The sequence below is a fragment of the Pocillopora damicornis genome, chromosome 3 (assembly GCF_964200805.1).
Source record: "Pocillopora damicornis chromosome 3, jaPocDami1.2, whole genome shotgun sequence".
In the NCBI taxonomy this organism is placed as follows: domain Eukaryota; kingdom Metazoa; phylum Cnidaria; class Anthozoa; order Scleractinia; family Pocilloporidae; genus Pocillopora; species Pocillopora damicornis.
In genome coordinates, this window is record NC_142672.1 from 15,948,042 (window position 1) to 15,974,847 (window position 26,806).

Here is a 26,806-nt window from a genome sequence, read left to right on the forward strand (position 1 = left end):
GAAATTGGTAGAGAGCTGGAAACCCGATTCAAAAAACACCGGGAGTATAGCGGGCTTGACTGCCGTTGGAGAGCATATCAACAAACATCGTGACCACGAATTTTCCTCCGGCAATGTTACTGTCTTTTCGCAAATCGTTCCACCCTTCGCATTGTTCTCACGAAATATTTCATCCCCTGAATGGACCCGTTTAACTTGCTAGATCCCTTAATTTTTCTTCTTTACATTCCATTCGCTAATTTCCGCACCTTGAGAGGCAACTTATCAAGGACTCCTCACCCCTTCACTGTCAAAGTGCTACACCAAGTCCCAACGATATTACCTTTAACAATAAATTCTTGGGAAAAGCAGAGGTCGTTGTAATCTTCTTTTTGAATAAAAAGAAAAAGAAAACGTGCACCCTTCGCTAACACCATTCGAAACTTTGAGATATACAGTTGATCTCTAATTAAAGTTTGTTATTCTTATGAAATTCTGGCCCCCTATAAAAACGTACATGGCTGAAGATACTTTTCACTCGACCATCACCTGACAGAAAGTGTTTATTCAAGGTTACTCGAAATTTTAGTTTCTTGGAGTCTCCTTCCAACTTCATCAACCATTCGGTTGTGTCGTGCAGTTTTTTGCGATCTTTTGGCGTAATAAGACGTTAGTAAATGGCAATTTGGTTGAGAAATAATGCCAATTCGGCCTAAGTCATAAAAACACTTTGACTTACGTAACAAAGCTTTTTGTTCAATCTGAGTTTATTTCGGCGCCTTGGTATGGACCAATGATGTCAGAATCTCTGTTGTTAAGAGGACTTATTGACCAGGGCAGCAGGACTGTAAAGATGGAGACAGGTGGTCAAGTCTTTTGCTCAGAGGGAACAGGGAAAAGAAGAAATACAGCCAGACGCAGTACATCAGCGAGCCGAAAAGTATTGCATTTGTTCTGGATAGGATGACATAAAGTTATCACAATAACGTGAATTTGAAGGTGTCTGTATAAACAGCTCAGTTGAGGATTGCCCGTGCTTTCCCTTCGGTCTTTGACTATGATTTCAGCAGACAAATTCTCATCACCTCGATTGGGAGCAATTGTTCGTTCGACATGTCGCAGGAGGAAAGTGCAGGAATTTAGAATCCATGCAGACTGAGCCAATTTTACTTTAGGAGCAAGATTCTTCCCAGATCTTACCATCCTCGTTAAGATAGGGGCCTAAGTTCCATATATATTGCTTATGTTCCTTTCTTTGTCGGCAAACTTTCTTCTCATCCTGCGTGCACCTGATACATATAAACTGGCGAGTATCCCCCCGCCACGAATGAGCAAACGTACAACGATCGATATCGTGAAGCTGGGAATTAGGGTTTGTATGAGTGTAGCACTCCTTGGACTTAAACGCTCCAAGAACCAACGCCCCGTGATGAAGCCTTCCTTTGTCATCAATTCCCTTTGGCTGAAATTTGCGCTTCTTTTGACCCTGTATCCCCGGGACAGTGCTAAGTTTGCTGACTGTTTGGGACACAGATGGCGCAGCCACGGGTGGATTATTTTGACACCTTGCTGATTCCTTTCCTCCTTTATCTACCCCGTATTTAACGGCGGTTGCATACGAAGGTGAGGCTGTTTCTGCGGACACCATCTGAAATTCTGTGACTACAACTTCCGGAAGCGTCGCAGGAGAGGCTTCTGATTTTGCACAAGAGGGCATGTTATTAAGCACAACACGAGGCTCTTCCTTCATCAAGACTGAATTTCTCCGTACACCGCCCTCAAAGTCAGTCGTTTTGTCGCCATCTTGATTAACGGTAAAAGAAACACTGTTACAGTTGGCGTTTGATCCTCCTACCGCCATCTCATTCATCTGCTTCTTCTCCTCCGGGTTTCCATTTATAGTAGAATAAGTGTCTTCGTCTATTGGATCGAATGCATAAGGACCAGTCACGGAAAATCCAACGTAAAACCATAGGTTGTCCCTGCTTGGCTTGGGGTAGAGCATATCGTCAAAGCGAAGCTTTATTCCATGATAAATAATGATGCCCTTTGCTTCTTTTTGACCTCTTACACGCAAGAGTACGTCGGAGACTTCTTTGCTTCTCCAGAAGTGAGTCTTAGTCTTCGACTTTTTCTCAAGAGTAGGGAACCTTTGACTACTTACAATGGCGGAAAGGCCCTTTCCCTTTCCAAGGAAGTATTCAGCCCCCGAATGTCGAACTTTCCAATTTGTTCTCTCTTGAGCAATCCGACGACATTCTTTAACAGAAGCCAATGTTTTAGAATCATACGGTGCCAAACTACCATTCGGTATGGGGAAATGGATCATGCAATTGAACAGGTGTGCCCACTGTGAGCCTGGAAACCTCTGTATCCAATTTTGAACAACATCATCGAGCTCTTTCACTGGTGGTTTTTCTTCACTTCGTAGTCGAAGGCAGGCCCTCGAGAAAATCACCATGTCATCGTGATTCCCATGATCCTTTAAGCATACTGGCTTAAGAAGACGATAAATCGACGAAACTACTTCATCATCAAGGTTAGACCACCCACTATACGATGTCTCACGTCGCTTAAAAAGAGTATCTTGCACTATCTGAGGAAGGAGGTCAGGTGCGTCTTTCAGGACTGGCGACAACGGCAATTCAACATCAACTAGCTCGCTCCTGTCAAATCCAGTAATCTCGTAGAACTGTCGCCGCAACTTGCAAGCTCTTATTCTCGCACTGCTTATACCGCTCATTTCATTTTCATCATACGAAGTTAACTGCCGGTATTTGACATCTCCAAAGAGTTTGTTCAGTAGGTCTAGTGTTGTTCGACTGAGACTCTGGACGTAGTTGTGGTCACCCGGTAAGAGTACTTCTTTCATCTCTTTAGGAATCTCTCCATTCTCTAAATAACTTGAAAAAAGGCTACTGTCGAGAGGAAAGCATGGTAAGCCCTTCACAATCTTTAACAGCAATACGATCACTTGAATTTTCCCGATCATTGAGTAGTAGTTGAGGGACAGCATCATTTTGATTGCTTGATCATACACTTCCAGCGCTTTACGGCATATGTGAATGACACCGGGAAGGTGAGACATAGGATTAACACCATCTTGATCGTTGTAATCTCTCAGCTGTAAAACGTAAAGAACGCCTTTTGTCGTATAATGATGACTGTAGCTTGGTTGCTGGTTAATAGCAATATCTACAGCAATGTGCGCTGCTTCGATGCCAGTTTTAGGTCTAGATAATCTGATTTCTCCCACTTTACTTTCTTCCATGACACTGTAAAGGCGCTCATGCAAGATATCGGTTCTTTTAAGTTCTTCAGACCGCATCTCGTAGCCCATGAATCTTGCCAGCTGTTGCCAGGCGTACGCCTTATAATCAGTTTGGTTGGCCTTCTGGCAAGTCGCAATGAGAAATTCTAATGTTCTGCGATTGCCATTATCTTGTCCCTGTATGTCTAATATCAAGGGGGAGTACCTTGTACGAACTTCATAAAACCCGAAGAGATCAGTTTCAATATCTGAACCAATGATGTCGTCGTCTGTTCCTCCTGTTTGCGAAAGGCAGACTGGTTCGGAAATGCTCTTCCGACTTAAGAAAATCTGAAAGAGCTGCTGTCTCAAAAATTTGTTCACACAAGCCATTCCTTCCTCTGCGTTTTCCAAAAGTAGAAGAGCTGTGACTTCAACATTCATTCTTGACTTCACAACTTCGCTTACTAGGTAATGTGCGGGTTGCCAACCGCTATACCCATGGGTCTCGTCGAATCCTTCTAGGAGAAGTCCTCCAAACAGGTCATGAATGAGATCTTTTCTTTGATGTTCTTCCTCGCCATTGTTGCTGCTCTCTTTGATAAGCAAATCAACCACAAAGGGATGGGGCAAGATATAGCGACTGCTACTGTAGAAGTGAAGAAAGCAGCAGAAGTTGAGGAGCTTTTCGTGTATTGAATGGGAACTTCCTAGGATAGCCAAAGTACTACTGATATGATTCTGGAGCCGTTCCTTTATCTTGACGTAGTTTCTTCCAAAAAGCTCCAACCCAAACCAAATAAATCGCTTTTCTCGCTCAAGGACCTCTTCGCCTTTCTTTCTCTTTTCAGTATCTTTTGTGATATTTATCAAGATGTTCTTCACAAGCTGCGTTTCTGTCTCATCCAGCTGTTTCAGGGGCGTGATGTCAAAATATAAATCAGTGCCTGACTTTTCAATGGGAACGGTGGAGAGTATGACACATTTTGTTTCCATTGAGGTTAGATCCTTCGACAAACGTTGAGTGTCGATCTGAGGAAAATTGTCGATAAGTACCAGAGCCGGAGGTGCATAATTAGATTTCATCTTTTCGTAACCTTTACTTTGAAGTTCTCTGATTTGAAACTCGGTACTGGCTGTGATAGCCTTGACAACTGCACAACGGAAAACCTTCCGCTTCTTCCACAAAATTCTCCGACACAGAGTTGTTGCACCAGATCCCGGTTCGTAGGGGACAGTCACAGTCTTAACGTAGCAACTACGATCACCTCTTGCTTCACTGAGGGACTTTAAGGCTTGGTCAATCTTTCGAGTTATTTCCTCCTCTAGGGTCCTCTCAATGCTGTGGTCATAGAACAGGTTTATTTGGGTACACTGTCCACCTTTGTAGAAGGCATCTCTCACCTTTTCGATGTCCTGAGTCAAACGAGGCAGTCGATCCTGAGGCTCGGGATAGTACACTTCAAGATCAACCCAGGAGTTAATAACTTTGTTGAGAATGTCTTTAAGGCCAGTGATATGGGGAAGCTTTGTGGTAGCACCTCTTTCTTGGAACTCAAGAGGCCCCACCATCTCTTTAACAATTTCTTTTAGTAGATCCCACGATATTCCGGTGATGGAACATTCTCTAAGTTGCTTTCTTACCAGAGGTGACCTTGAAGCCTTGATAAAAGCATCAGCAACCAGTTTGTTTTCGCTTATAACGGTGACAGATTTACTAGCAATCTCCTCACCAAGTATGCTGAAGCAGCTTTCTGCGATATCCGACATTTCGAGAACGGCATTTTCTGCAAATCCAAGAAAAACAAAAATCAGTCGTCCAGAGGGAAAGCTCTGCTTGTAGGCAGTTAGGGTTCGGTACAAGGAGTCTTTTGAACATGTGATCCAGTCTTCCTCTTCCATTCTATCTGGCTGTTTTAAAATCCACGTGGTCCATCTCAACGAAAGGGGACAATCCCTGTCACCAATGGAACTTGGAGACACATCCTTAAAGTCGTGGAGGGTCTTGACGTTTGCACGCGCGCCGTCGCCCACTTCGTTGCAAGAGAAGTATAAGCCATCTTTTTTTGAGGCAGCATCGAACAGATCGAATACGGCCACCCAAGGAATGTTTTGCAAAAAGGATAACTTTGAAGTCCCTCTGTACTCTGGAGGCAGCTTGTTGGCAACAAGAATGTAGTGAAACTCTTGAAAGTTAAGGTCACGTAAACGCTCTCTGACTATCGTGCTGAACTTCTGGAGGTCACCATCATTAGTGATCAGACCTGAAATCGTTTATTGCGGTATTTTTTTCCTCATCTTTATTTGTTTATTCATTAAATAAAATTCTCTTTTTGGGGGGGGAGGGGCTGATACAATATCAACTTAAGGGGTCTTATGAGCAATTTTCGAAATTGACGGATGTTCACAGAAATAAGTATGGGGACCTAAAAAACTGATTTCAAAGGTAAAAAGCACAAGTGACAAAAATTTTTGATTCATTCTCTTTAGCGATTGAAGTAAATTACATTTACAAACTAGGGAACGCGCAATGAGACTTTTGAGTCTACAGTGCACAAACAATGGCACTTTTGCACTTTGTGCGCTGTATCCTGCAATAATGAGTCATGCAGTTCCTAAGTTCGAAAACGAACAAAGCATACTTTTGCAAGACTACTTTTAACTGAGTCTCAAAGTGGCAGATTTAAAAGCATTTATGCACGAAACAAAATGTTACTGCAAGTTTTTTAGGCGAAGCAACTTACCGTCAGAAGCTAAACCACTGACTCCTGAAAGGAAAAGAATAAAACAAGTTAAATGATGGTAAAGGCTGAACGAATGCATGATTATGTTAAGAAGAGTGTTCTTCAATGGAAATGGTCACGTACTTTCGCAGATCACAATCTGATAATTGGAAAACGTTAACTACCGCGACACACCACTGTCCTTTACCATTGCTTGCATAGTGATGACAACAACCGCTGAGGTCTCCGATACCCTGCGATGCCTAACCTATCCGATCAAGAGATTGCAGGTCTCGGATAAGATTTGTAGCTTTTTTGTCTTTTTTTTTTAACTGGCTGCCTCAAGAAATAACTTACGTACCACATTTGATATCCCGTTTCCATTCCTTGTACCTTTTAGACAGGGGGTCTCGTATTTGCCATTTCACTTCATTTGGCTTAACACAGCAAGATTCGCCGTTGGTACGAATTGCAGCTTCCACAGACTCGTCCTTTACTTTGAAAAAGTCTCGCAAGCCCGTCTTGCCAGTGCAGTCCTTGCTCTCGCTCTTTTCGCTCCAAACTTTGTAGTAGTACACATTTTCTTTACAATAAAGAAAGTTTCGAGCCACCTCGATTTCTATGACATAAAGGTCAATTGAATTCTGCGTGCTCTTCACAGGGATGAAGTAGATATTGATACAATTTTGTTCCCCGCCTTTCTGAAGCGGCCTATCGTCGCTTTTTATGTGGTGGTCGAGAACATCTTGGAAGGCTTTATTGATATCGTCTTTGACATTCTCAACGTCAAGTCCAATAATTTCTCCATGTTGGAACTTCGAGCCTTGTTCTTTAGAGTCTCCCACTCCGAAATATATTATACCTTTCCTATCGGCATTTAAGCAGCCACAAATGAACTTTTTTGCCTTCTCCATTACTTTCCATCTGAGTGACCCAGGGCTGGCACCTGCTAAAGACTTAAATTCTACCTCTCTGTCTTCATGAACATTTAAAACAGAGCCTTGCTGATAGAAGAAATCCTCCTCTACTTTAGCTCCAAATTTCCTCCGTTTACCTGGACCAAAGAAGAAAAAGAATGGTAAGAGTTTAGCAATCATGTCTTGCATCATCTTTCTTCCAATAAATTCTCTTTACCGTCCGACGGATATCTCGGGCAAAGCTTGCATTAGAGAGAAGTTAGCCAAAAGTTTGTTTTTATTCTCACAAAACCTGGATGTCGATGACGCGGGCGAGCCACAGTGCCGAGAATCTGAAATGGATATTTTGGACGGATAGCTTTCTTCATGTTCAACACAGTGAGCCATCGCTTTAAAGGTAAGGAGTTATTTTTTTCTTCCTAAGTCGGCCATAATCAAAAGATACACTTTAAACTACATAACAGCTTCTACCATGTTATCAGTTGTCACTCTATTCTCATTGATAGTCAAGTTAGACTGTGGTCACGTCCTATATAGCGTGCAGTATTAATGTATTAATGAGCCCTTTTCCTCTTCTCGACCCATCAACGTTTGAAGACTGCAGAATTTCAGCGATGAACTAGCTTCAAATATCCAAAGGCTGGCAGCAAATCATTTTTTTCAATTTTGTTTCCTGGGCCTACTCACATTTTTGGGCCATCTCCTCTGATCTTACAGCTGCAATTTCATCTGCGTTACTTGTCTCTGTTGTTTCACCATGTTGTTGGATTGGCGGTAAATCGTCAATTTGTGGCATTGTTGAGTTCGAATCCACTGGTGCAGACGAAAAGGTAACAATAGCAGTATCTGCATAGTTGGTGCAAAGGCTCGATTCACCTGCACCTTTTTCGATTCTTGGGCTTAGTTTATCGGCAGATTGTATTCTGGTTGTTGTTTCGATTTTCTCCAGCCTTGACTCCTCTAGCGTACTAAAACAATTTTCCTCTTCTCTTGGTAGTTTGTGTTCAAGAGAAATTCGAAATGAGTCTATCCCAAAACAGAGAAGAGAAATATTGTATCAAACGATGCTATAGAGTACAACCACAAATAAGGAGCGCAAAAAACGAATTTACCTTGTTATGAAAATACTATTACTGTTGTATATAAAGAAATGTATAAATTATTCACAAAATATATGAATAACTTCTATGCTAAAATCATATTACTTTAAAATCACGTACCCTTCGAATGAGCTTTCTGGCTCTCCTGCCTTTTGAATCGGTTCACGCTGTCTTGAGAATCACATACCATATCGTTTAGTTGACAATGGATATAAATACCATCTTTTTTGCTATCAAGCATGTTTTCTCCTTTTTCTTCTACTTTCAGCGTTGGTTTGTCTTTTTTGGAGTTCTTTTCATCTTCTAAAGGTCTCTTTGTTTCTTGATTCACAAAATCTATGAATGCAAACGAGGCCCTATTACTCGATCGCCCAAAGAGGACTAGCAGTATGAAGTCGAAATGTTACGATCCACTTCAGAAACAAACTAATCGTTAGATAAACAATGACACTAAATTCACTGTGCTAGTGCCTGCACCACAATCAATAACCATAAAACTTTTGCATTTATGTTTATTCATCGTGCTTTTGCTATATGAAGTCTTTGACCTGAATGGGCCTCGTGCTCGAAGAGAACTGTGCGGTACTTCAGTTTACCTCATTTCAGTTTTGATAGTCTCTCGATATAACTTCAGTGCATGTTGGTATCTAATAATTCATAACTTCTTCATCTTTTCACCTGACTTTCACCGTAACGCTAAATTCAAACTCTTGTCAACCTCTTGCTTCAGGTTTCAGCCAGGAGCTCAACTTTAATTGATGCTTAAAACGATCCTGTTTGACTTAAATTACCTCTAGAATCCATACCTTGATCGGGTTCCTCGGTTGTGGATAGTTGGTCCGGATTATCTTCAATTGCCATTGAAGAGTTGGCTGTCCTGAATAAATTCTTCACGTCTTCTTTGGTGCTCTGCTCTTCATTGCCACACATAACATACAAAGTAGTGTCATATGTTGTATTTTGGTTTTGATTTGTCCCTTCGCAAGAAACCAAATAAACACGTCAACCCAATAGTTACATTTCTTTCTCTTTTTACCTGCCTTGTTCTTTTAAGCAAGCGATATATATTGGCTGGTAAATTGACTTATGTCTTTTGCAACGTTTTGCTAATGACACTGAAGTTCATCATGTATGATTCGTGTCAACTGTAGAAGCATTTTAGGCGTGCTTGTAGGTATGATGAATCCCTAGGGGCACTAGGCTATTTAAGATTTTGCAAGTTATGCAAGAGCCACTCGAAGGCGTCTCCATAAACTTTGCTTTTGTGTTTATTCACTACTGTATTTTCTTTATGATGATGTAACACTTGCTGTATCCTGCATCAATAAACGAGATGCCCGTTCCTGATGCTGTGTTTGTGTTTATTAACATTAGTTACAAAATATTTCATAATCGTTTCTGTGTGATTAGAGTATAAGTTTACCTTCGTGTTACATTATCATATCGTGATCAGGAATGAACTTCCTTGCCAAACCGAAAATGTTTGATATACATTTAGGGCACATGAGACAGGCGACTTTTACAGAATAAGTGCAGAATACTTTTAAAATTACTTCAAAGCTGTATTACGAAAAAAAGCCAGCCTAGAGAACATGTAGCCGCCTGGTCAAGTTACGCGCGGATACGCGACTACGCGCATGGGCGGATCCTCACTACGAAAGCCCATGAGGACAAAAGTGAAGCCGCCGTCATTTTTATCAATGAAGTGGCACGTTTCCTTTTCAGGAATGGCTATTAATCAAGTACTTAGCGGGTAATCAAGAACTTAGCGGTCGATGAGTTAAGCTGTTAGTTTCAGTCTCAAGAAGCAGTTGTGCTTCATTAAAGGGCAAGTGAAATATTTCGTGGATAATCAGCTGGGAGTTGATAAAAGATTGAAAAATCAGCCTAAAGAAACCTTTGGAAAGCTGACGTTTTTAAGGTTAGCCTTTTGTAAGAGTATAGTCTTCGTAGCTGGTGGTCTTGTGCGCGCTTTGAACAACTGAGCAGCGCAAGCGTAAAAACGAAAAGTTAAACTACCAGAGGGTTGGGGAGGAAAATAATAGAGGAAACCTTTTTACACTCGAAACTCTGCTGCTCTCTTTTGGGTACCCGCTGCCATAACTTTCATCAAGTGGAAAAAGAAAAAAAAAACGCTAGCTACGCAGGCTATTGCATCATTTGGACCTTATCAACTGATTGAGACTCGCAGCATACGGTCGAAACTTTGCAGTCTACATAGGAAGTGACTACATCGGAGACAAGCGATAAACATTTCATAATCATACGACGTCAAAATCCTTTTCTTTCTAACAGTGCTTGCTCAAAGTTCTTTGTCGGTGGGTGTAGGTAGAGATAGCGTAAACGGTAGTTGAGATTTCGAGGCTTTTCTAGCGAGTCTAAAAAATAGTTTTACAACAGTCCAAAAGCTCTTTCATGCTGGTTGTGATGTGCTTTAATTTATAACTAGTTTCTTTTATTTTTTCGAGCGTCTTATTTTCTTCGTGATTATCATCGCTGCTAGAACCTTCGACAAGGACATTTGCACTTAAAGTAAAAGCTTCGATGAAAATCCCAAAGCAAGAGCAAACCGTGTTATATCAAGCCAAAAGGTTGATAAAGTATGATAGTATCTTATGAGTAAGAGTTCTTAATATCATAATTTTGACATCAGCTATCAGGTGCAAATGTCAAAATTATGTTATTAGTGCTGAGCAGTAGTAGTGGTATGAAAACACAATATGTAATAAAAAATTCCTCGTCTAAGCTCGTTTTTAGGCCGTGAAATACGAAAATAAAAACTGAAAAAAAAACTTTAAAAAATAAATATAATCGTTTGTCTCTCGATGTGGTCAGTTCAGATGTGGATCGAAGACCCCCGTCGATCGAGTCAGAGCACATCAACAACACCGGGCACCACCCGCTCTAGAACGAAGTAAAGGTTATTGACAGTGATCTCCACTTCTACACACGCACGGTAAATGAAGCAATTCACTTTAAACTTCAATTTCACAACACCAACAGGGACAGTGGAATTGAAATCCCAGAAGTCTAGATGCCAACGATCAAAAAAACGCAACAGCACGGAGCCGTTCGGCAGCGGACCACAGTGGGAAACTGATCAGAAAGATGCACCAATCACAGTCGTGGAATTCCATCTAATAACAGCTGAGCACCACTTACTCGACATCATCGCCAGAAGAAAACTAGAAATGCGCAGTTGAAATATCGCGATCTACATCCGAAGTGACCACATTGTGAGACAAACGATTTTATTTCTCTTTTGAAGTGTTATGTACCACGATGAATATACACTACCTATTTTTCGAAAAAACATTTTGATACTTAAATTCATCTTTACCAGGCTATTTTTGAAACATTCTGTGGGAATAACACCCTCTAAAGAGTATCCAGAGAGTTCCACAATTTAGTAGCTTTCAAAAACATCCTATCATCAAATAAAAGCTGTTTTGAAATACCTTCCTGAAAGACTTCCAAACGCGCATCGGTCTTTGTGTTTTCGCACGCTTTCTGCTCCCTTGCATCCTGCTTGGATTTCAGCCACTGACTGGTTACAGTCTTTTCAGTATCATTGGAAGGACGGTCTTGAATAACAACTCCTTCTTTCATCATCAAAGTTTTTATGCTTAAATTCCTGTTGCCGTTCTGCACTTTGGAGATGTCATCTTTGTCTAAGGTTAATTTAGCACTCTTTTCTCGGTCCTCTGAAAAGACAGAATTATGCAGCCATGGTTGAGCCAGAAAAGTATCTAATTAACCTGATTGCAGCCATTCTCTCTTTCTCCCCTAATGCTAGAACCCAAAAAGCTATTCAATAGATAAGTAAAGACTCAGGCCCAGTTCAGACGACGTACTTCTGCCGTGGCGAACTTAATTGTAATTAGGTTCGACTATAGCACGGCGGAACCACGGATCTAATTTAGACAGAATTGAGTTCGGCACGGCAGAAGCACGGCGTCTGAACTGGGTCTCATTTAACGTTAGTTTACAGTTAATTTAAATTGGGAAATAAAATGTAACTTTTATGTCTCCATAAGAATATAACGATGAAATCTAGTTCCAGTTTATGCCATTAAATGTTTCTAAGGTTAATCTTAAACTCATCACATCGGTGTATTTCAGGGCTCACAATCTTGCTTTCAGCCTTGACCCATATATTTAAGTTAGAAGTTGTATCTTTCAATTGCTTCTTTTCCACATTTAATGAATTATTTGGAAATTCGAAAGAAACGTCTAAAGTTGAATTTGGTTCGCCCAAAGAAGAGTATGTTTCACACATGTCCTTCTTGTCATCATATGTTGATTCGCACTTGTAAAGTCCTGGAGAACTGTTGGTCCTGTGGATGAAAACCCGTTCCTCCTCTTTACCTGCAAAGTGTTGAATCTCATCTGGTGTATTAAAACTCTTACTTTCCTCAGTTTGATTTCTTGAGGCACGTTTACTACCCCAAGACCCGTCCTTCGTGTTAATTTTCACAGTGCTTCCACCAACGTTTTTGCTTTCCTTTTGGCTATTGATTGACGTTGTTTCTGTCAAGGAAACAGTAAGCGAAAATAGTCATAACTAGTAGTATCTCACTCTGCAAGAAAAAAGGTGTCCTGGAACTAAGGAAAAAACTAAAAAATCGTGAGTGTTAAAACTGCGAAACGCTCAGGAACTTAATCCCAAACAAATTAAAAGACCTTCTATAAGTCATTCGAGACCAACATAAAACACATTGTGCCTGCCAAGATACACAGCGCATAACGTTTCCTGTTATTTCCCGGTCGAGATGGATCTTGTAGAGCTCAGAATGAAAGGTAAATATACTGAGGAATACTAGATTCAGAAAATAATCATGATGGACTATTTTTTGAAGAGCAATGGAAAATTAACCCTGGGTTAACCATGCTTCGATTCCCAAACGCGATACAAATCACGGCTGAAAAATTAAAACTGAAACTTGTTGACTTCAAGTGATGTCCTGCAACATTCAGACGACTCTATGGACCGGTAGATATCATTTTTTTTAGTGTTAATAAGTCCTAAAAGCATATTTCAATCGAAGAATTTGCTTTAAATCAGAATTTTCAACAGAGCGTTACTTAATTTTCTGGCCGTGAGTTTAGTAAACAACGATTCAAGCATGGAGAATTTATTACGTGGGTTTCATTCCGCGTTCGTTTTTCGCTTCTAACAAAAATCTAGCTCTTCTCTGAAAACATGTTTGCTCTCGAAATTTTCTATAGGTATTCCTGGCTTCAATTTTATTGGAACTGAATGCGTACATTTATGAACGTCAGGTCGTGGGTGTATACATAGAGATTTTTAACATTATACCACAATATGAATTGAAGGAAAATTGTACACGCTACTTTATAAAAATATTCCTAAAACAGGTCGTTTTCCTGTACATATGAATACTTTCGGGGTCAATGCACCTTTTTTTAGCATTTTCTTAGTCTTTTTGTGATTTGAGAACTAAAACATAGGCGCTTATCTTCTCACCTTTGTACTTAGGGTACTTCTCAAACCAGTTCCTGCTAAATTTGAATGCTTCACCGAAGTGTAAATTCAACTGCTAGAGAGATAAAAAAAATTCAGAAAATGAGTACGTTCACATTTCTTATATTTTGAGAAACAGTATCTCTAAAGGACAAATAAAGTTTGAGCCACACCCTAATAAGTGTACCGCAGAGATCACACAAAAATCTACAAAGTTAAAGCCTATTAGCAGCCCAGACGCCATACAAAAGAAAATTAAAAATCCTGCGACAGTTCAAAGTCTATGGTCGCTTTTGTCCAATTATTTGTAAGCCCTTAGAAACATCTGTCCACTCGTCCTAGGTGATACATCAGCTGTTGCAGGTGTAGCTATTGTTATATAATAAGCTCAGTTATGCACGCATTCTGATTGATTCTCACTTATGATCTATTGGAGGACAGACGTATAGATGACGTCATCATGAAAACTTTTTTTAATTCTTTGTTCTATAAAACAAATAGTTTGTTAGTTAGACAATCTAACTTAAGTGAGGAGGCTCCATAGGGTTTTTGCTCAATGTTGGCGCGCGCGCCGGCGTATTGTTTTTCTAGAAAGGGCGATGAGTAAGATTCGGACTATGGTTTGATGTAGTTAATATTATCATGATGATTTTCAGTTTGTTATTAAGCTAAGGCTTCACGAATGGAGGCGCTTGCCAGTGAAAATTTGGCTTTCGGTGAAATCTCAAAATTTTCACAATTTTGTGAAATTTGTCCTGCCGAACATTTAAAATTAGATGAAAAATTTGGAAACCCTAGATTTTATCACATAAAACCTGTATTGTGTTAAACTGTTTTTAACACGCCTTTTCAGATAACGATCGTGCGGTCGTATCAAGGCGACATGTTTGTTTCGCATGTGGACACTTAAAGCTCGCGCTATGCTCGCACCCAGATCTCGCGTGGTCAAAAAAGCCCTATGGAGCCTCCTAAAAAAATTAAACAATGATGTCCTTACCAGAATGATAATTTAAAAGATGTCAAACCTTCTTCAATATCTTTTGATCGAGGGGTTTCTGGTGTTTCTCCTTCCCATTATTTTTCCAGCCTCGCGAATGAAAACTTCTGCTACGAAGCGCCAGCCACGCGGACAAAATTATAGCGAATTGGCCTGAACTCATCTTTACCCATCAAACTTCGGGCTTGAGACCGTTACACAGCTCGCAACACAACTCGTATTCTTACGTGCACAAGGAAATATCTCTATTTGCATACCTACGAATCTTTTATCCTTCCTAGCATTATTTTTGTTTCGACACAGCTAGTACATAACAATCACTTCCTAGAACTAGTCTTCGCCCTTTACAAATCCTTATTCTAGAATACAATCATACCTCCGCTAAAACATATGTTAGTTCCTCCTCGGATTTCATGAGATTTAGCGTTTCATCCTGCGAGATGAGAATGGAAGAACAATTAATCAATCATCGTAGCTCTTTACAACACAACGTGGAAATCGAGCAAATACAGAGCTTGGATGAACATTTTAGGACAAGAAAATGGTGGGACAAGAGTCTTCAGACAACGGAGCATTTCTACAAAAGATTCTTACAAAGGTTGATAAGCTTTATGGTGTATTTTTTAACTCTCCCACATATACATCTCTGAAGACAATTAATGCTTCTCTCTGTTCGTCTTTTATAATTAAATTAAATCGACTTTGTCTTTAGGTACTTCATTCTTTGCTTCGATCAGTAGTTTTCAACGTTTGGATAATAGGAGACCACGTTTGCATTTGATTGTCAACTAGACGCTATTGAAGCGTTAACTCGAGCTTGCTCGGGGATTTGGTATGTAACAAGTAGGCGATTCTACAGGCAAAGTCGTAATAACTAGTGTGCGTAGCTAGCGCTGGCTTCGTTGAAGAGCACTTAAACAAGTTGCAAAGACGCAAGGGAAATGAAAACATAGCTCACAAGGTGACTGCGTGACAAAAATAAAAGTTAAATCAAAATGAAATCTGTAAAACATGAAAACATCGTTAATACTTTGCCAAATATGTGTAAAATATGGCCAAAACAGACAGGCGAAATAATCTTGAAAAAAGATAGAATTCCTTAAAAAGATCAAATCAAATGAAATCTTAAAACCTCAAAACGTGGTAAACCAGTAGCCAAATATTTGTAACATATAGCCATATGGCAGCCAAATGGGTACGCAAAAATCAACTCACGCGGCGCTACAAATATCTATCAAAGACTTGAAAGCCTTTTTCTTTCCAATTGAATGCATGACTTCTTACGCACATTTCCTCTTCTTTGGTAAGGCCTACACCGGTTTATTTTGATCAAGGAAGGAGTTAAAAGGAGGAAAAAACAACCAGATAATTCTAGCCTACGGCGACCGACACCATTTTGAATTATATTGAAAACTCCATGTACTCAGGCTCAGGCTCGAATAATAACTCGCTGGTCTGTGTCATGATGACACCTACAATTTTACAGCAATTAGAACGCTGCGTTCATAGGAGTCCTCGCAAGGCCCTCATTATCAGTGCCAGACCACTTGCAGACCTCTCGTCAGCTACTGCTGCTTACCCGCAGGCAAGAATCGCTCGTGCTACAGCGCTAAATAATTAAGGCTTCTTCCCGGGCTAAGGTCGTACAAATGACAAAATGAAATCAAAGAATGTAGAAGTGACTAAATATTCCATTCGAAAGCTCTTGTCATCTAGAGACGGTCGCTTTATCACCAGTTTGTTGATCGCTGCATTAATTTGCAGCTTGTTATAGTCTTTCAAACTTTCCCGGAGGCGTGAACCTCTTTATGGGTATAACGACTGGATTCGGAGTGTGAATATTTACAGATCATTATTCATTTTTTAGTCATTGACCTTTAAAAGTAGATAAATTCTAACACTCTCTTACATCGAGACGGTGCTTCTTAAAAAAAGGTTTCAAGGAGGCAAGCTTGAACTCTTCAAGGGCAGCACAGACTGTGTGATAATCATCTGGATCCATCGGCTCCTGCAAATTAATCAAACCTCTGAATTAGCACGAACATGAATTTCCATTATGAATACACTCTCTTCTCACATTACCTTCTGTTATATCTAGGTGCTTATCTTTGCTCAATACAAGTGTATAATCATTAAATATTGTCTCTATTATGTATTGCGTGACGCCACGTTTGTTTATGTTACCTTTAGAATCACATGGGAACATACGTAAACTTTGGTCTCACGATTGTATGTGAAGCTTTGTCCAAGATCGTCATACGAAGACGAAATATTTGTATCCTGTGCCCTCTCCCTTTTAATTACATAGAGAATACTAAATGGATTCGTGTAGATATGGAATTTCTCTTCAGGTTTAATTTAACTAGATAGCTCACGAGTGAGATGGCGAGTTGAACACGAGAAGAAAAATTTCATATCTACAAGCAACCATGTATTATTTTTTTTATTATATAAACACCATGGCCCTTCACTGACAAGAAAAGTCGACTTTGTTAACGAATGAAAATGAAAGAATCGACAATCCGAATGAAGATCGTAAAGGGCGTTGGCGCACTCAAGATGAAAACATGCGCTGAGTCACTACAAAAACAAACAATGGGCCTAATTTTTACTATACAAAATTCTTAGTTAATGGATTGGTCCTCACCGACAGAAGAAATCTTTCAGGTACACGGCCAAAATCGGCCTGTTTAAATTACGTTCCGCGAAATATTTGAACGACTTAGCCGTAGAATTGTCCCTGGAAGCGCTGATGAGATGAAAAGTTGTGGAAGGATTGAAAGACATCGGAAAAGCGACGGGATGAATTGTTGGAATTACAGGAGCATCCCTAAAACTTGTATAAAGAAAACGACGAATTCCGATTCTTAAATTTTCGGGCGACAAGACGAAATATCTGACGTGGTGGGCAGCGTTTTTAAGTTGTGTTGATGAAACTTCTTTGTCACCGCATTTTAAAATGCTACGGCTGGAGAGTTGTGTGGAAGGTGAGGCGGCAGATACAGTGAATGGATTACAGAATTCAGAGGCGGCTTCCGAAGCAACAAGAGCGAGATTGAATCGAAAATACGGAGGAAATAAGCGACAGATTCAGAAATTGACGGGTATAAGGGGTACCACCACCGTGTACTTCACCAGAAGAAAAGTTCACCAGATGTCATGGAGGAGAGCTCTGACGTACCTCATGTCCATGGGAATGAGTCCAATACGTACGTATCAAAAAGTAAAAGAACATGAGCAGCGAAGAAGTTCCCTCCGCACCGTTCTGGTTATCCTGAAACATGAGGCCAAGCGCTTGCACGTCAGTTACTTTTAGATGAAGGAAGTAGTGATACTACTTACGTCAATGAAGATGTGCTGGAAGAATTAGGTATACGTATGGAAGAAAAAGTGACCATTAAAGTTGCAAATGATCAAAAGAGTATATCTTATGTCGACTATCATAGAGATTGGATTGGAGAGTTTAGACAGTCAAATGGACACTACTATTGTTGCGTAGACATCGCACAATATTTGTGGATGAATGAAACCTATCAACTGGCTCCAGTTAAAAGATTAGTGGAAGTATTTAAAGAAACGTTCCCTTTCCAACACTTGGAAAGAGGAGTAAAATTGACTTCCTAATCGGCTCCGACTACAACCACCTGCTGTTTCCAGTGAGGGAAGTTCGTGGAGGTGACGGTGAGCCCATTGCCAGACTTTGTCCACGAGGATGGACAGTGATAAGCACCACTGACGTGTGTGAGCGACACGACGCATGTAATACAGGATTCTTCCACGCATTTCGTATGCAGACGTCAGATAGCAATGAATGAGGACTTAACGACCGAATAAAAAAATTCTGGAGCCTGGAGGCTACTTGCATCACGTCCCAAGTGAATCGACGGCTGACCTCAGACGGAAAGCTAGCCTTTAACAAAGTCAAAGAATCTATAAGATTCACTGGAGAAAGATACGAAGTTGTCGTGTCGTGGAAACATGACAGACTACATTTGCCATCACATTGGCCTACGAGTGAAAAGCTTCTTCGCTATGTTGAAAAGAAGTTCAAACAGAATGAAAAGCTTGCTTAGGAGTACAGACTACATTTGCCATCACATTGGCCTACGAGTGAAAAGCTTCTTCGCTATGTTGAACAGAATGAAAAGCTTGCTTAGGAGTAACAATCGGTGATTGGAGACTACATAAAGAAAGGCTACATTTGAGAAGTCCCTGAGGAGGAGCCTAAACCCTCGTCAGAATAGTTTCTTACACACTTCCCAGTAATTCGTCCAGAGAAATCTACGAATTAAGTTCGAATCGTATTCGACGGTTCCGCACAGCAAGACGGAAAGGGTTTGAAGAGGGAATCGTTACCAGGTCCCAAATGAAAGTCACATTGTGAACAATTTAATGAAGTTCTGGAAGGAATAATTTGCCTTGGTTGGTGATGTTACTCAAATGTACCATCAACTAATTCTCAGGCCAGTTGTCAGGCCTCTACAAAGATTTCTGTATAGGAACTTGGACGGGGATGACAAGCCCAGGTTGTGCAAACTCCAAAATTTTATCTTGGGAGGTTGTTCTTGTCCTCTCGCTTCCAATTTTCTCGGCAAGAAATGCAGTACTTAATCTAAAGACGAAACCATTGGCAGTTAAAGTAGTTTTGGATCACTGCTACGTAGATGACCTGATGCCTTCGGCTCTCAAGGTAGATGAGGCTAAAGAAACAAGGAGGCAGCTAACTGAATAAGGTGACAAGGTAGGATGCAACATTCGGAACAGGGTATCGAACGATTGCTGACATAAAGGAGGTAGACAGCTTTGGAGATAGAGGGGGTCGCAGACAACGAAGACCTTAGGTGTTCTGTGGAGCGCTACAGATGGAAACTTCTTTTTCGGCACTCCTGTTTTAAAAAAAGACAGCTACGGTCTATGATCCATTAGATATCTTGTCGCCTTACATAATCAGATCAAAGTTCTTGATGCAGAAGACATGGCTAGAAACAGGAGCATGGGACGATTCTTTTCCAATACACCATCAGCATGAATGGATTAAGTGGTTTCGAGAGTTAAACGACCTTGAATTTGTGAAAATCCCGAGGTGTTTGAAAGAGCCAATGGCCAAGTAGTGAAGTTGAGCATCCATGCATGGATGGATCACCATGATGGGTGAAGCGAATGCCAATGATGGCAATGCTAGAGAGGAAGACGGTTAGCAGTTAAATCCAACAAGACATTCAAAATGGTATCGGGTGAAATCTAAAGGAGAACTGGAGCTTGGTTTGTCTTTCGTAAGAGTGAAAGCCTGAGGGCACCGATCTATAGAAGATTTGTTGAAGACCAACCGATCAAAGATTGAAAGACAAACATACGCCGTTGGAGCTTCACGATGCTGAAGAAGCTATTATTCCGAAAGCGCATACTGAGATGGATGCCCTGAAATGAAGCAATGAAGCAATGAAGAAATACAATAAAGAAGATAGGTCACTGTGCTTGTTTAAGAGATATGATGGGCCAAACCAACCGCATTTAGGCCTGTATTGGCACTAATCACGCGCGTAATTTTATGTCTTTCATCAGTTTATGGAACATATTTCAGTAGCCAAATGCAAGGGCTTTAAAAGCAACTATTAAAAAAAAAGCTTGATAGGTAGAACGTCTCGAGTGTTTGTTAATATATTATTTGTGGAAAAATCACGCAATTTTAAGTGATATCGAATGAAAACGTTCCTCGAGTCGTTGCTTTCATGGTTATAATTTGCATTCTAGAGTGACGGGCTTCCTGCACGCTGTTCGCTATATCTTTCTTTCCCTTCGATTATCATTTTTTTATTTCTCCAATTTAAAGATAAATTTGCACAACAAAATTATGCAATAAAAATATGGGTCACCTGGCTCGTTCAAGAATTAAAGACCATCATACCTGAAATTCATTTATTTGCACTGCGGTGAAGAGAAGAAATTAAGAGCTCCTCGCAGCCAAGAACACTACTGAAACGAGTAGTTGAAAATAGGACCTGAAAAAAAAATTCAGGCCCGTACGGGATTTGAACCCATGACCTTTGCGATTTTGGTGCAGTGCTCTACCAACTGAGCTAACAAGCCAACTGGGAGCTGGACAATGTGTTGGGTCTAAATAAACCATCCAGTTGATGACCAGTGATGTGCAGTACAGAATACACAATGCATTTCTGAGGAATCACCTTTGTGGCATTCTGAGATCGAACACAAGATAACAATTTGTAAATAATTATTCCTACGACGCTCAGTGTTCAGTCATATTACCCAAGAGGGAGAAGTAATACGATTGAGTGTCAAGTACTGCCACGAATCAGAAGATCATCAGATGGGCCTTAAACAATCAATCACCTACGCGCGAAATACTTGGTGGTCCATGCAAGTGAACAAATTCAAAGGGTCACGAGAGAGTGTTTGGAGTGTGCGAAACGATTTGGATCGAAGCCAGCTGGCTAACAAATGGCACTATTACCTGGAATTAGACTTCAGAGTTCATCTAGACCTCTCCTTAGCTTTTCAGTTTTGATTTTCTTCTTGGCTTAGCAAGGACGGGGCAAATATCAAGCAGAGTGTTACCGTGTGTTTATTCCTTTGTTTACTGACATTCTTGCCATTTAGAGATGGCATCGTCCTAGGACACTGACGTATTTCTTAATGCATTCATACGGATGACAGCGCGGAGAGGATGACCTCAGAAAATGTTGATAGTAGGACAAACTTTGAAAGTTCGTCAAAAGAGCTGAAGGATTTGGTCTAAGCGATCGACCAAGACAAGATACAAAGCACGACCTCCAAAAAGGGAGTAACATTGAGATGGAACCTGCCGGCTGCGCTGCATTTTGGCGGAGTCTTTGAGTCGATGATAAAGCCAGCTAAACGTGCAATATCTACGGTCCAAGGGAAACACAGAAGTCAATGAAGAGGAGTAGAAAAACTACTAAATTGGAGGCCTCTAACAACAGTAAGTGACGATTCTAATGACGAACCCGTGTTGACTCCAAATTACTTCTTGATCGGACAGACGGAAGGCGACTTTATCCCGGAGAGTGTCGATGACTCGCCATTTAACCCAAGGAAGTGTTGGTAAAGGGTGCAAGAGCTTACGAGACACGATTGACAACAGTGGATGAGGAAGTATTTACCGCACATTGGATTAAGACCGAAGTGTTTCTCCCTACAGACAACATTCACGAGGTAGATGTTGTTGAAGTCATCAACCCTGACGCTAAGAGACAATCAAAGTGCTTTGTGAGCAAACTCGTGAATTGACACATGATTTTTTGGATTATGTTTAATGTTATCTGGTTTAGGGAATTTTGTGGTTGATTGTCGTATCTAGAGTACGAGCAGTAGTTCAGTGTTCGCTAATTTAGCAAAGAAACAAAGTAACGTTGGGATAAGAAGGCATTACAATTGAAATGATCATGCTATTACATTTGACAAGGGTGGATGATGTAATGTGTTTTAAACGTATATCATTTATGTTTCTGGTTCAAAAGAAAAGGTTGGAAGTAAATGTGGGTGAACAGTGAAATTTACTGTCTATTATTGTAAATATTAGAAAATCAAGGCAATACTGTCTTAATGAAAAAATTAACGATTCCCTCTTTATCAAATGAGACAAACGGGAACGAGTTTTGAGTGATATAACTAAGCTAGGACTGCCACCGTCATTTTGGATCTCCGCCTGGTTAGAATTTAGTCACGTGCTAGGCAACGTATAATCAATAACAAGATAGAATTTCATTTCGGGCCTATTTATCAGTTTTGTGGTATATAACTTTCGCATTTTAGTACGTAATATGTATTTTGAATCTTCAAATTGTCTTGAAACTTAAAAGAAAATTGTTCTTTAAAAATTCACTGAAAATCGGTAGCTAAAATTGTTTGTTTAGGTGTTATTTGATTTTCGTGTTGACTTGTAATCGTCAGTTGCCGGCGTCTTTTGTTGCTTCACACAGGAAAAACACACGATACGAAACGTAATGATCGATTTTGTCCTCAACTCACGCCACAACAGGAAAAGCTTTTGAACATCTGTAAACTCCGAGCGCTTCGCAGTAAGGGATATTTTCAATGAATCTTCGGATTGTTTTCAAGTTCAAGAATTGTAAATTACAATTTTATGAAAAACGAAGGTTGTTCTGTTATTTCAGTGTGAATCCTTGCATGCCTTCCAGTCGCTGGCGCCGCTTGTTGAAACTAAAACGAAAAAAAAAACTCTTTTAAGATTATCATTGGCTTCTCAGTTCACCCCACCACTATTCTTAGCGACAAAGGTCGCCAATTCGTTTGTTTATTGCTTGCAAAAAACTATCAAATGCACTCAAAAGCCTAGAATCGAAGAAAAGTTTACAGGAATCGACCAATCGAGCGAGCGCTATTCTCCACATCGTATCTACAACTCGCTCTTGCGCATGCGCGCAATTCACGAGTTAAAAATGGAAAGTACGACGTATCGTGTAAAAGCATCTGGGCCCTGATGGGCTCGTGCGCGTGGTCGATGTTCGAGTGAAGGACAAGGTTATAGAGCAACCAATTTCCAGAGTCTGTCTGCTTGAGATTTAAGACACTGAAGAACATATTTAATAAAGGAACGGTTTTGATCGATCAGATTCTAGTTCAAGTTCAAGTTCAACCCCCTAAAAAGGCTTTCTTGAGTATTGCGTAACGTCACGTTTGTTTGTTCTAGCTTTAGAATCACCTGCGTACATACTGTTAGTACTGTGGACTTGCGGATTGTATATGAAGCGTTGTTGAAGATCATCATTCGGGGGCGAAAGTTTTGCTTTTGGTGATCTGTCCTTTATCAATTATAGTCCTTTAAGACTTTGACTTGTAAATCGTTGATATTTGGAACCAGCAGGTATGCACAAGCTATTTTCAAACTGTTAGTGAATGGCAATGGAAATTAGTTCACTAGAGTCAGTGACACCTTTCTGAAAAGTAAATGTACGAATGTTCAGCATGAACACACACAACGACGTATGCAAAAAAGATTAATTACAACCGTTTCCGATTTGGTTAAAACTGAAGTTTTTGGCGCTTAAAATGCTCGGTTTAATTTCCTCTCTTTGTAATTTTAGGTAACAACAACGCAGATATGACACCTCACCAAAAATCACTCTTTATCAATATGTGTCATTGACTAAACTGTCGTCTACAGAGTGGCGTGCAGCGAATAAACTGCAGAACAAATTTGCATACGTATGAAATTTGCTCAGACAAAGACGCGACCTCTTTTTTATCCACAAATGTATTGAATATTTCACATCGTATTGTGTCGTCTGTAAGAATGCCCCCACGTCAAATTTCTGTGACGTTTGCCTTAAGGCGAAATTTGGCAAGTACTGATCTCGCTTTTAGCAAGTTCGGTTTGAATATCGATAAACTTGGGCAAGGTAGCGCAATTTTTTCAGTCCTATTGTCAAACTGGTTGAATTATGATGAGAATGCGATGACTTGGCCAAGGTTGATTTTATCCTAATCCCTGCCATGTATTATTACAGAATTACAAGACAGAGTTTGTTTTCGAGTTCGATTTCGCATGATAGAAATAGTGGGATATTGGAATCCTTGTTATGCAAGATCCTTGTTAAAACTCTCTGTTCAGAACTTTCCTTAGCACTTTTAGCTGTTGAAAATGTTGGAATAAGACAACTGATTCCTGGCAAAAGCAGAAATAATTATATGGGTTTTTTACGAATGAATTTTTATTTTAAGTTTACCTAAATAGCAGAACAAATCTCGTTGTGTGACAAACACGGATACGAACGATATTTCAATTTTTCGTTCTCTCGTTCGCTCATTCGTTTCTTTCTTGAGAAAAATACCTAAGACTTCAGACTTTGATATATTGTTGAAACAAAAGAAACTAAGACATTCTCGAACTATCGAGTACAAATCCCTTTGTATGGGGTCGACTGATGGAGGCCAATTTTGCGATTTCGATGGAGGAAGTAGTTCGATCATTGAGAAGCTGCTAGAATAGGAAAAGTATTGAATTATACGCCGTCTTTGTTCTCGATTTTTCTATCTCCACTCCGCTACAAAATTGTGACTTGCTTAAGCTACCAAAAAAGCTTCTTGTCACAATGATAGCTAATGTGTGTATTGTGAACTTATCAGCTCGCGGCCAAGTCTCACTGTGTTGTGCATTGTCTCGTAATAAACTTACCATTTCAATGAAAAATCTCCCCTTACTTTGGTCCACAAATCATATTTTCCCGTTGATATCGTATCACACTTGTGTAACGACGTATCTTGCTCCTTTTCACACAATCCAGTGATTATAATTGTCCACAAAGCAACTCAGCATATGAGCGAACTCGCATAGATTACGAACGTGCCTATAAATATCGTTATCAGAAAGAACCAATTGAAATACATTTTTTAGTGTCCCGTGCTTGCCAACACAGCATGTTAAGTTTGAGAAGGACCATCCCATTGGCTCCTCGTGACATGACTACTCCACAGTTGCCATAGAAGGAAGTTGGGGATTACCTAAGCCGTATAAAGATCTTGGGTGCGATTTTTAGTCGCTTTCATGCGATGGAAAACCGAAATCCAGAAAAAGGAGCCGAGAATGAGTGTCTCAATGCAGATTAAAACTTTGGAGATTAACAGTTAAAATTTCCCGCCGATTTTGGTAGTAGACGGTTAAATTTCAGAGGTTTTGACGGGTGACGGTAAACAGGAAGAAATTACTTCTTTTTCTTTTGACAACGAGTACGTCACGTGCAAATGAAGTCAATCAATCGTGCGGTCTTTTCGTGGAATTTAGACTCTGGAGTCGTCCTCGGCATAACTCAAAGGCGCTGGAGTTTCACATCAGAATAAATGATTAGAAATAAACTTCAGAATAACTTAAGTATATTCTTTTTTTTAAACTTGACGAAATTCTTTCCGAAAGAACCCGAATGATTTAGGGCTGTATTACGGCAAGATCTTCCATAAACTAAACAATGAGCGAGTAAATGGTAGTTAAAATAGAGGTGATGCAAATTAAAGAGAGATGCCTCAACGAAACATTTTCATTTGCGTAAGGATAAAGGTGATTTAAAAGGCTTCCAAACAAACTTTGAAACATTATTTTTACAGTTATCTGTTATAATCTGACACCTGTCAATTAGAGAGCGCGTAAGAAAAAAAAAGTGCAAGAACATTTGAAAAACAACGGAACTAGTTTGGCAAGGACTTTGACGACAATATTCTCTTCAAAAACATTCAGTGATCCAACGGAAAGTATTATTCACCCTCATCGACGATTTATTCATGTATCAAGATTTACCTCTGTTCATTAAGTAAACGGTGAGGAAAGTAATTGTGAGTAAATTCAAATCTTTTATTTTGAAGTTGTGAGAGTTTGCTCGTTTGTTTGCTGCAGTGGCGTGTGTAAATCTGGTCTTTCCTCCACAAAAACGTAATTCGAATGGCACATTCCAACGAGACACAAGGGGATTTTATGCGGCCTTTTCTCAATAAATTCCTTCAGTATCTGTTGTGCAATTTACGGTAAAAATGTCCAAATTGAACGCACTCGGAAAGACTCACCGAATGCGTCTATTTGTTGTAGAACCGAATTTCAAACTTCGCTCGCTCTTTCACTACTAACAAATTGTTTGAGAAAATTTAGAGATTAAATGAATGAAAGTTCCATGGTTCAGTTTCACTGTCACCAAATACCTCACGTTTTAACTTTCAAGGTACTTTTTGTGAACGATTAAAATTAATTCCAGACGGTTTTTAGGCCGCTTTTCAACCAACTATATTGCTTACACAAATTCATTCTGAAACCAATATTTTTCTGTCAACCAAAGTGATTTTAGAGAGAGAAAAGAGGGGATTCATAAGTTATTTATCGGCTTGAGGTAGTAACCGACGTGTTTGCTTTAAAATACTGCCCAGCCGGAAAAACGAGATATATTTGTGAAAAATGGCAACGAAATTTGGGATGTACTCGGCGATTCACGAAAGCGTTACCGTGGCCCGCGGACAGAGATTGGAAAATGCTGACCGAGTAAAGAACCAATCAGATTGCAGGATTCGTTACCGTGCCCTCTTAAAAAAAATAATTACTATTAATGTCAACTGCGCGTGCAACGAAGTGAAAATGGGGAATAGTATACAACAATACAGGCAAGTCGTTGGCATACATCTTGTTTATTTAGAAGTCAAGAAATTTCGAGAATGCTTCAAGAGGAAATTCTAGTGCTTGATCGTACTTTTGTTTTATTTAGAGGCGGTGCATTTGCCAGTATTGAAAAGGTTGGTTTACAACTATGACATGCCGCAGATGAATCGCCTGTAGCTTACACAGATCAGATCTATTATGTCACTTTTACTTTCCTGATTT

General features: G+C 40.0%; 2 protein-coding genes and 1 non-coding gene across 3 annotated transcripts in view; 1 reads left to right on the forward strand and 2 right to left on the reverse strand.

Annotated features, from left to right (window-relative positions):
• Nucleotides 1-26,806, forward strand: part of LOC113682717 (uncharacterized) — a 145,868-nt gene that overhangs the window by 87,560 nt on the left and 31,502 nt on the right. The gene's annotated exons all lie outside the window — the stretch shown is intronic.
• LOC149048493 (sterile alpha motif domain-containing protein 9-like) lies at nucleotides 227-16,453 on the reverse strand. The gene is made up of 10 exons (XM_089201588.1): nucleotides 16,361-16,453; nucleotides 14,828-14,884; nucleotides 13,458-13,530; nucleotides 11,428-11,673; nucleotides 8,776-8,946; nucleotides 8,090-8,305; nucleotides 7,557-7,895; nucleotides 6,314-7,006; nucleotides 5,974-5,997; nucleotides 227-5,493 (listed from the first exon to the last, which is right to left on the reverse strand). Exons 1-10 carry the CDS (start codon nucleotides 16,451-16,453, stop codon nucleotides 1,151-1,153), a joined length of 6,255 nt encoding a protein of 2,084 aa, XP_089057714.1. The 3' UTR covers nucleotides 227-1,150.
• Nucleotides 20,466-20,538, reverse strand: Trnaf-aaa (transfer RNA phenylalanine (anticodon AAA)). The gene has a single exon. It is a non-coding gene; the product is annotated as a tRNA-Phe (tRNA).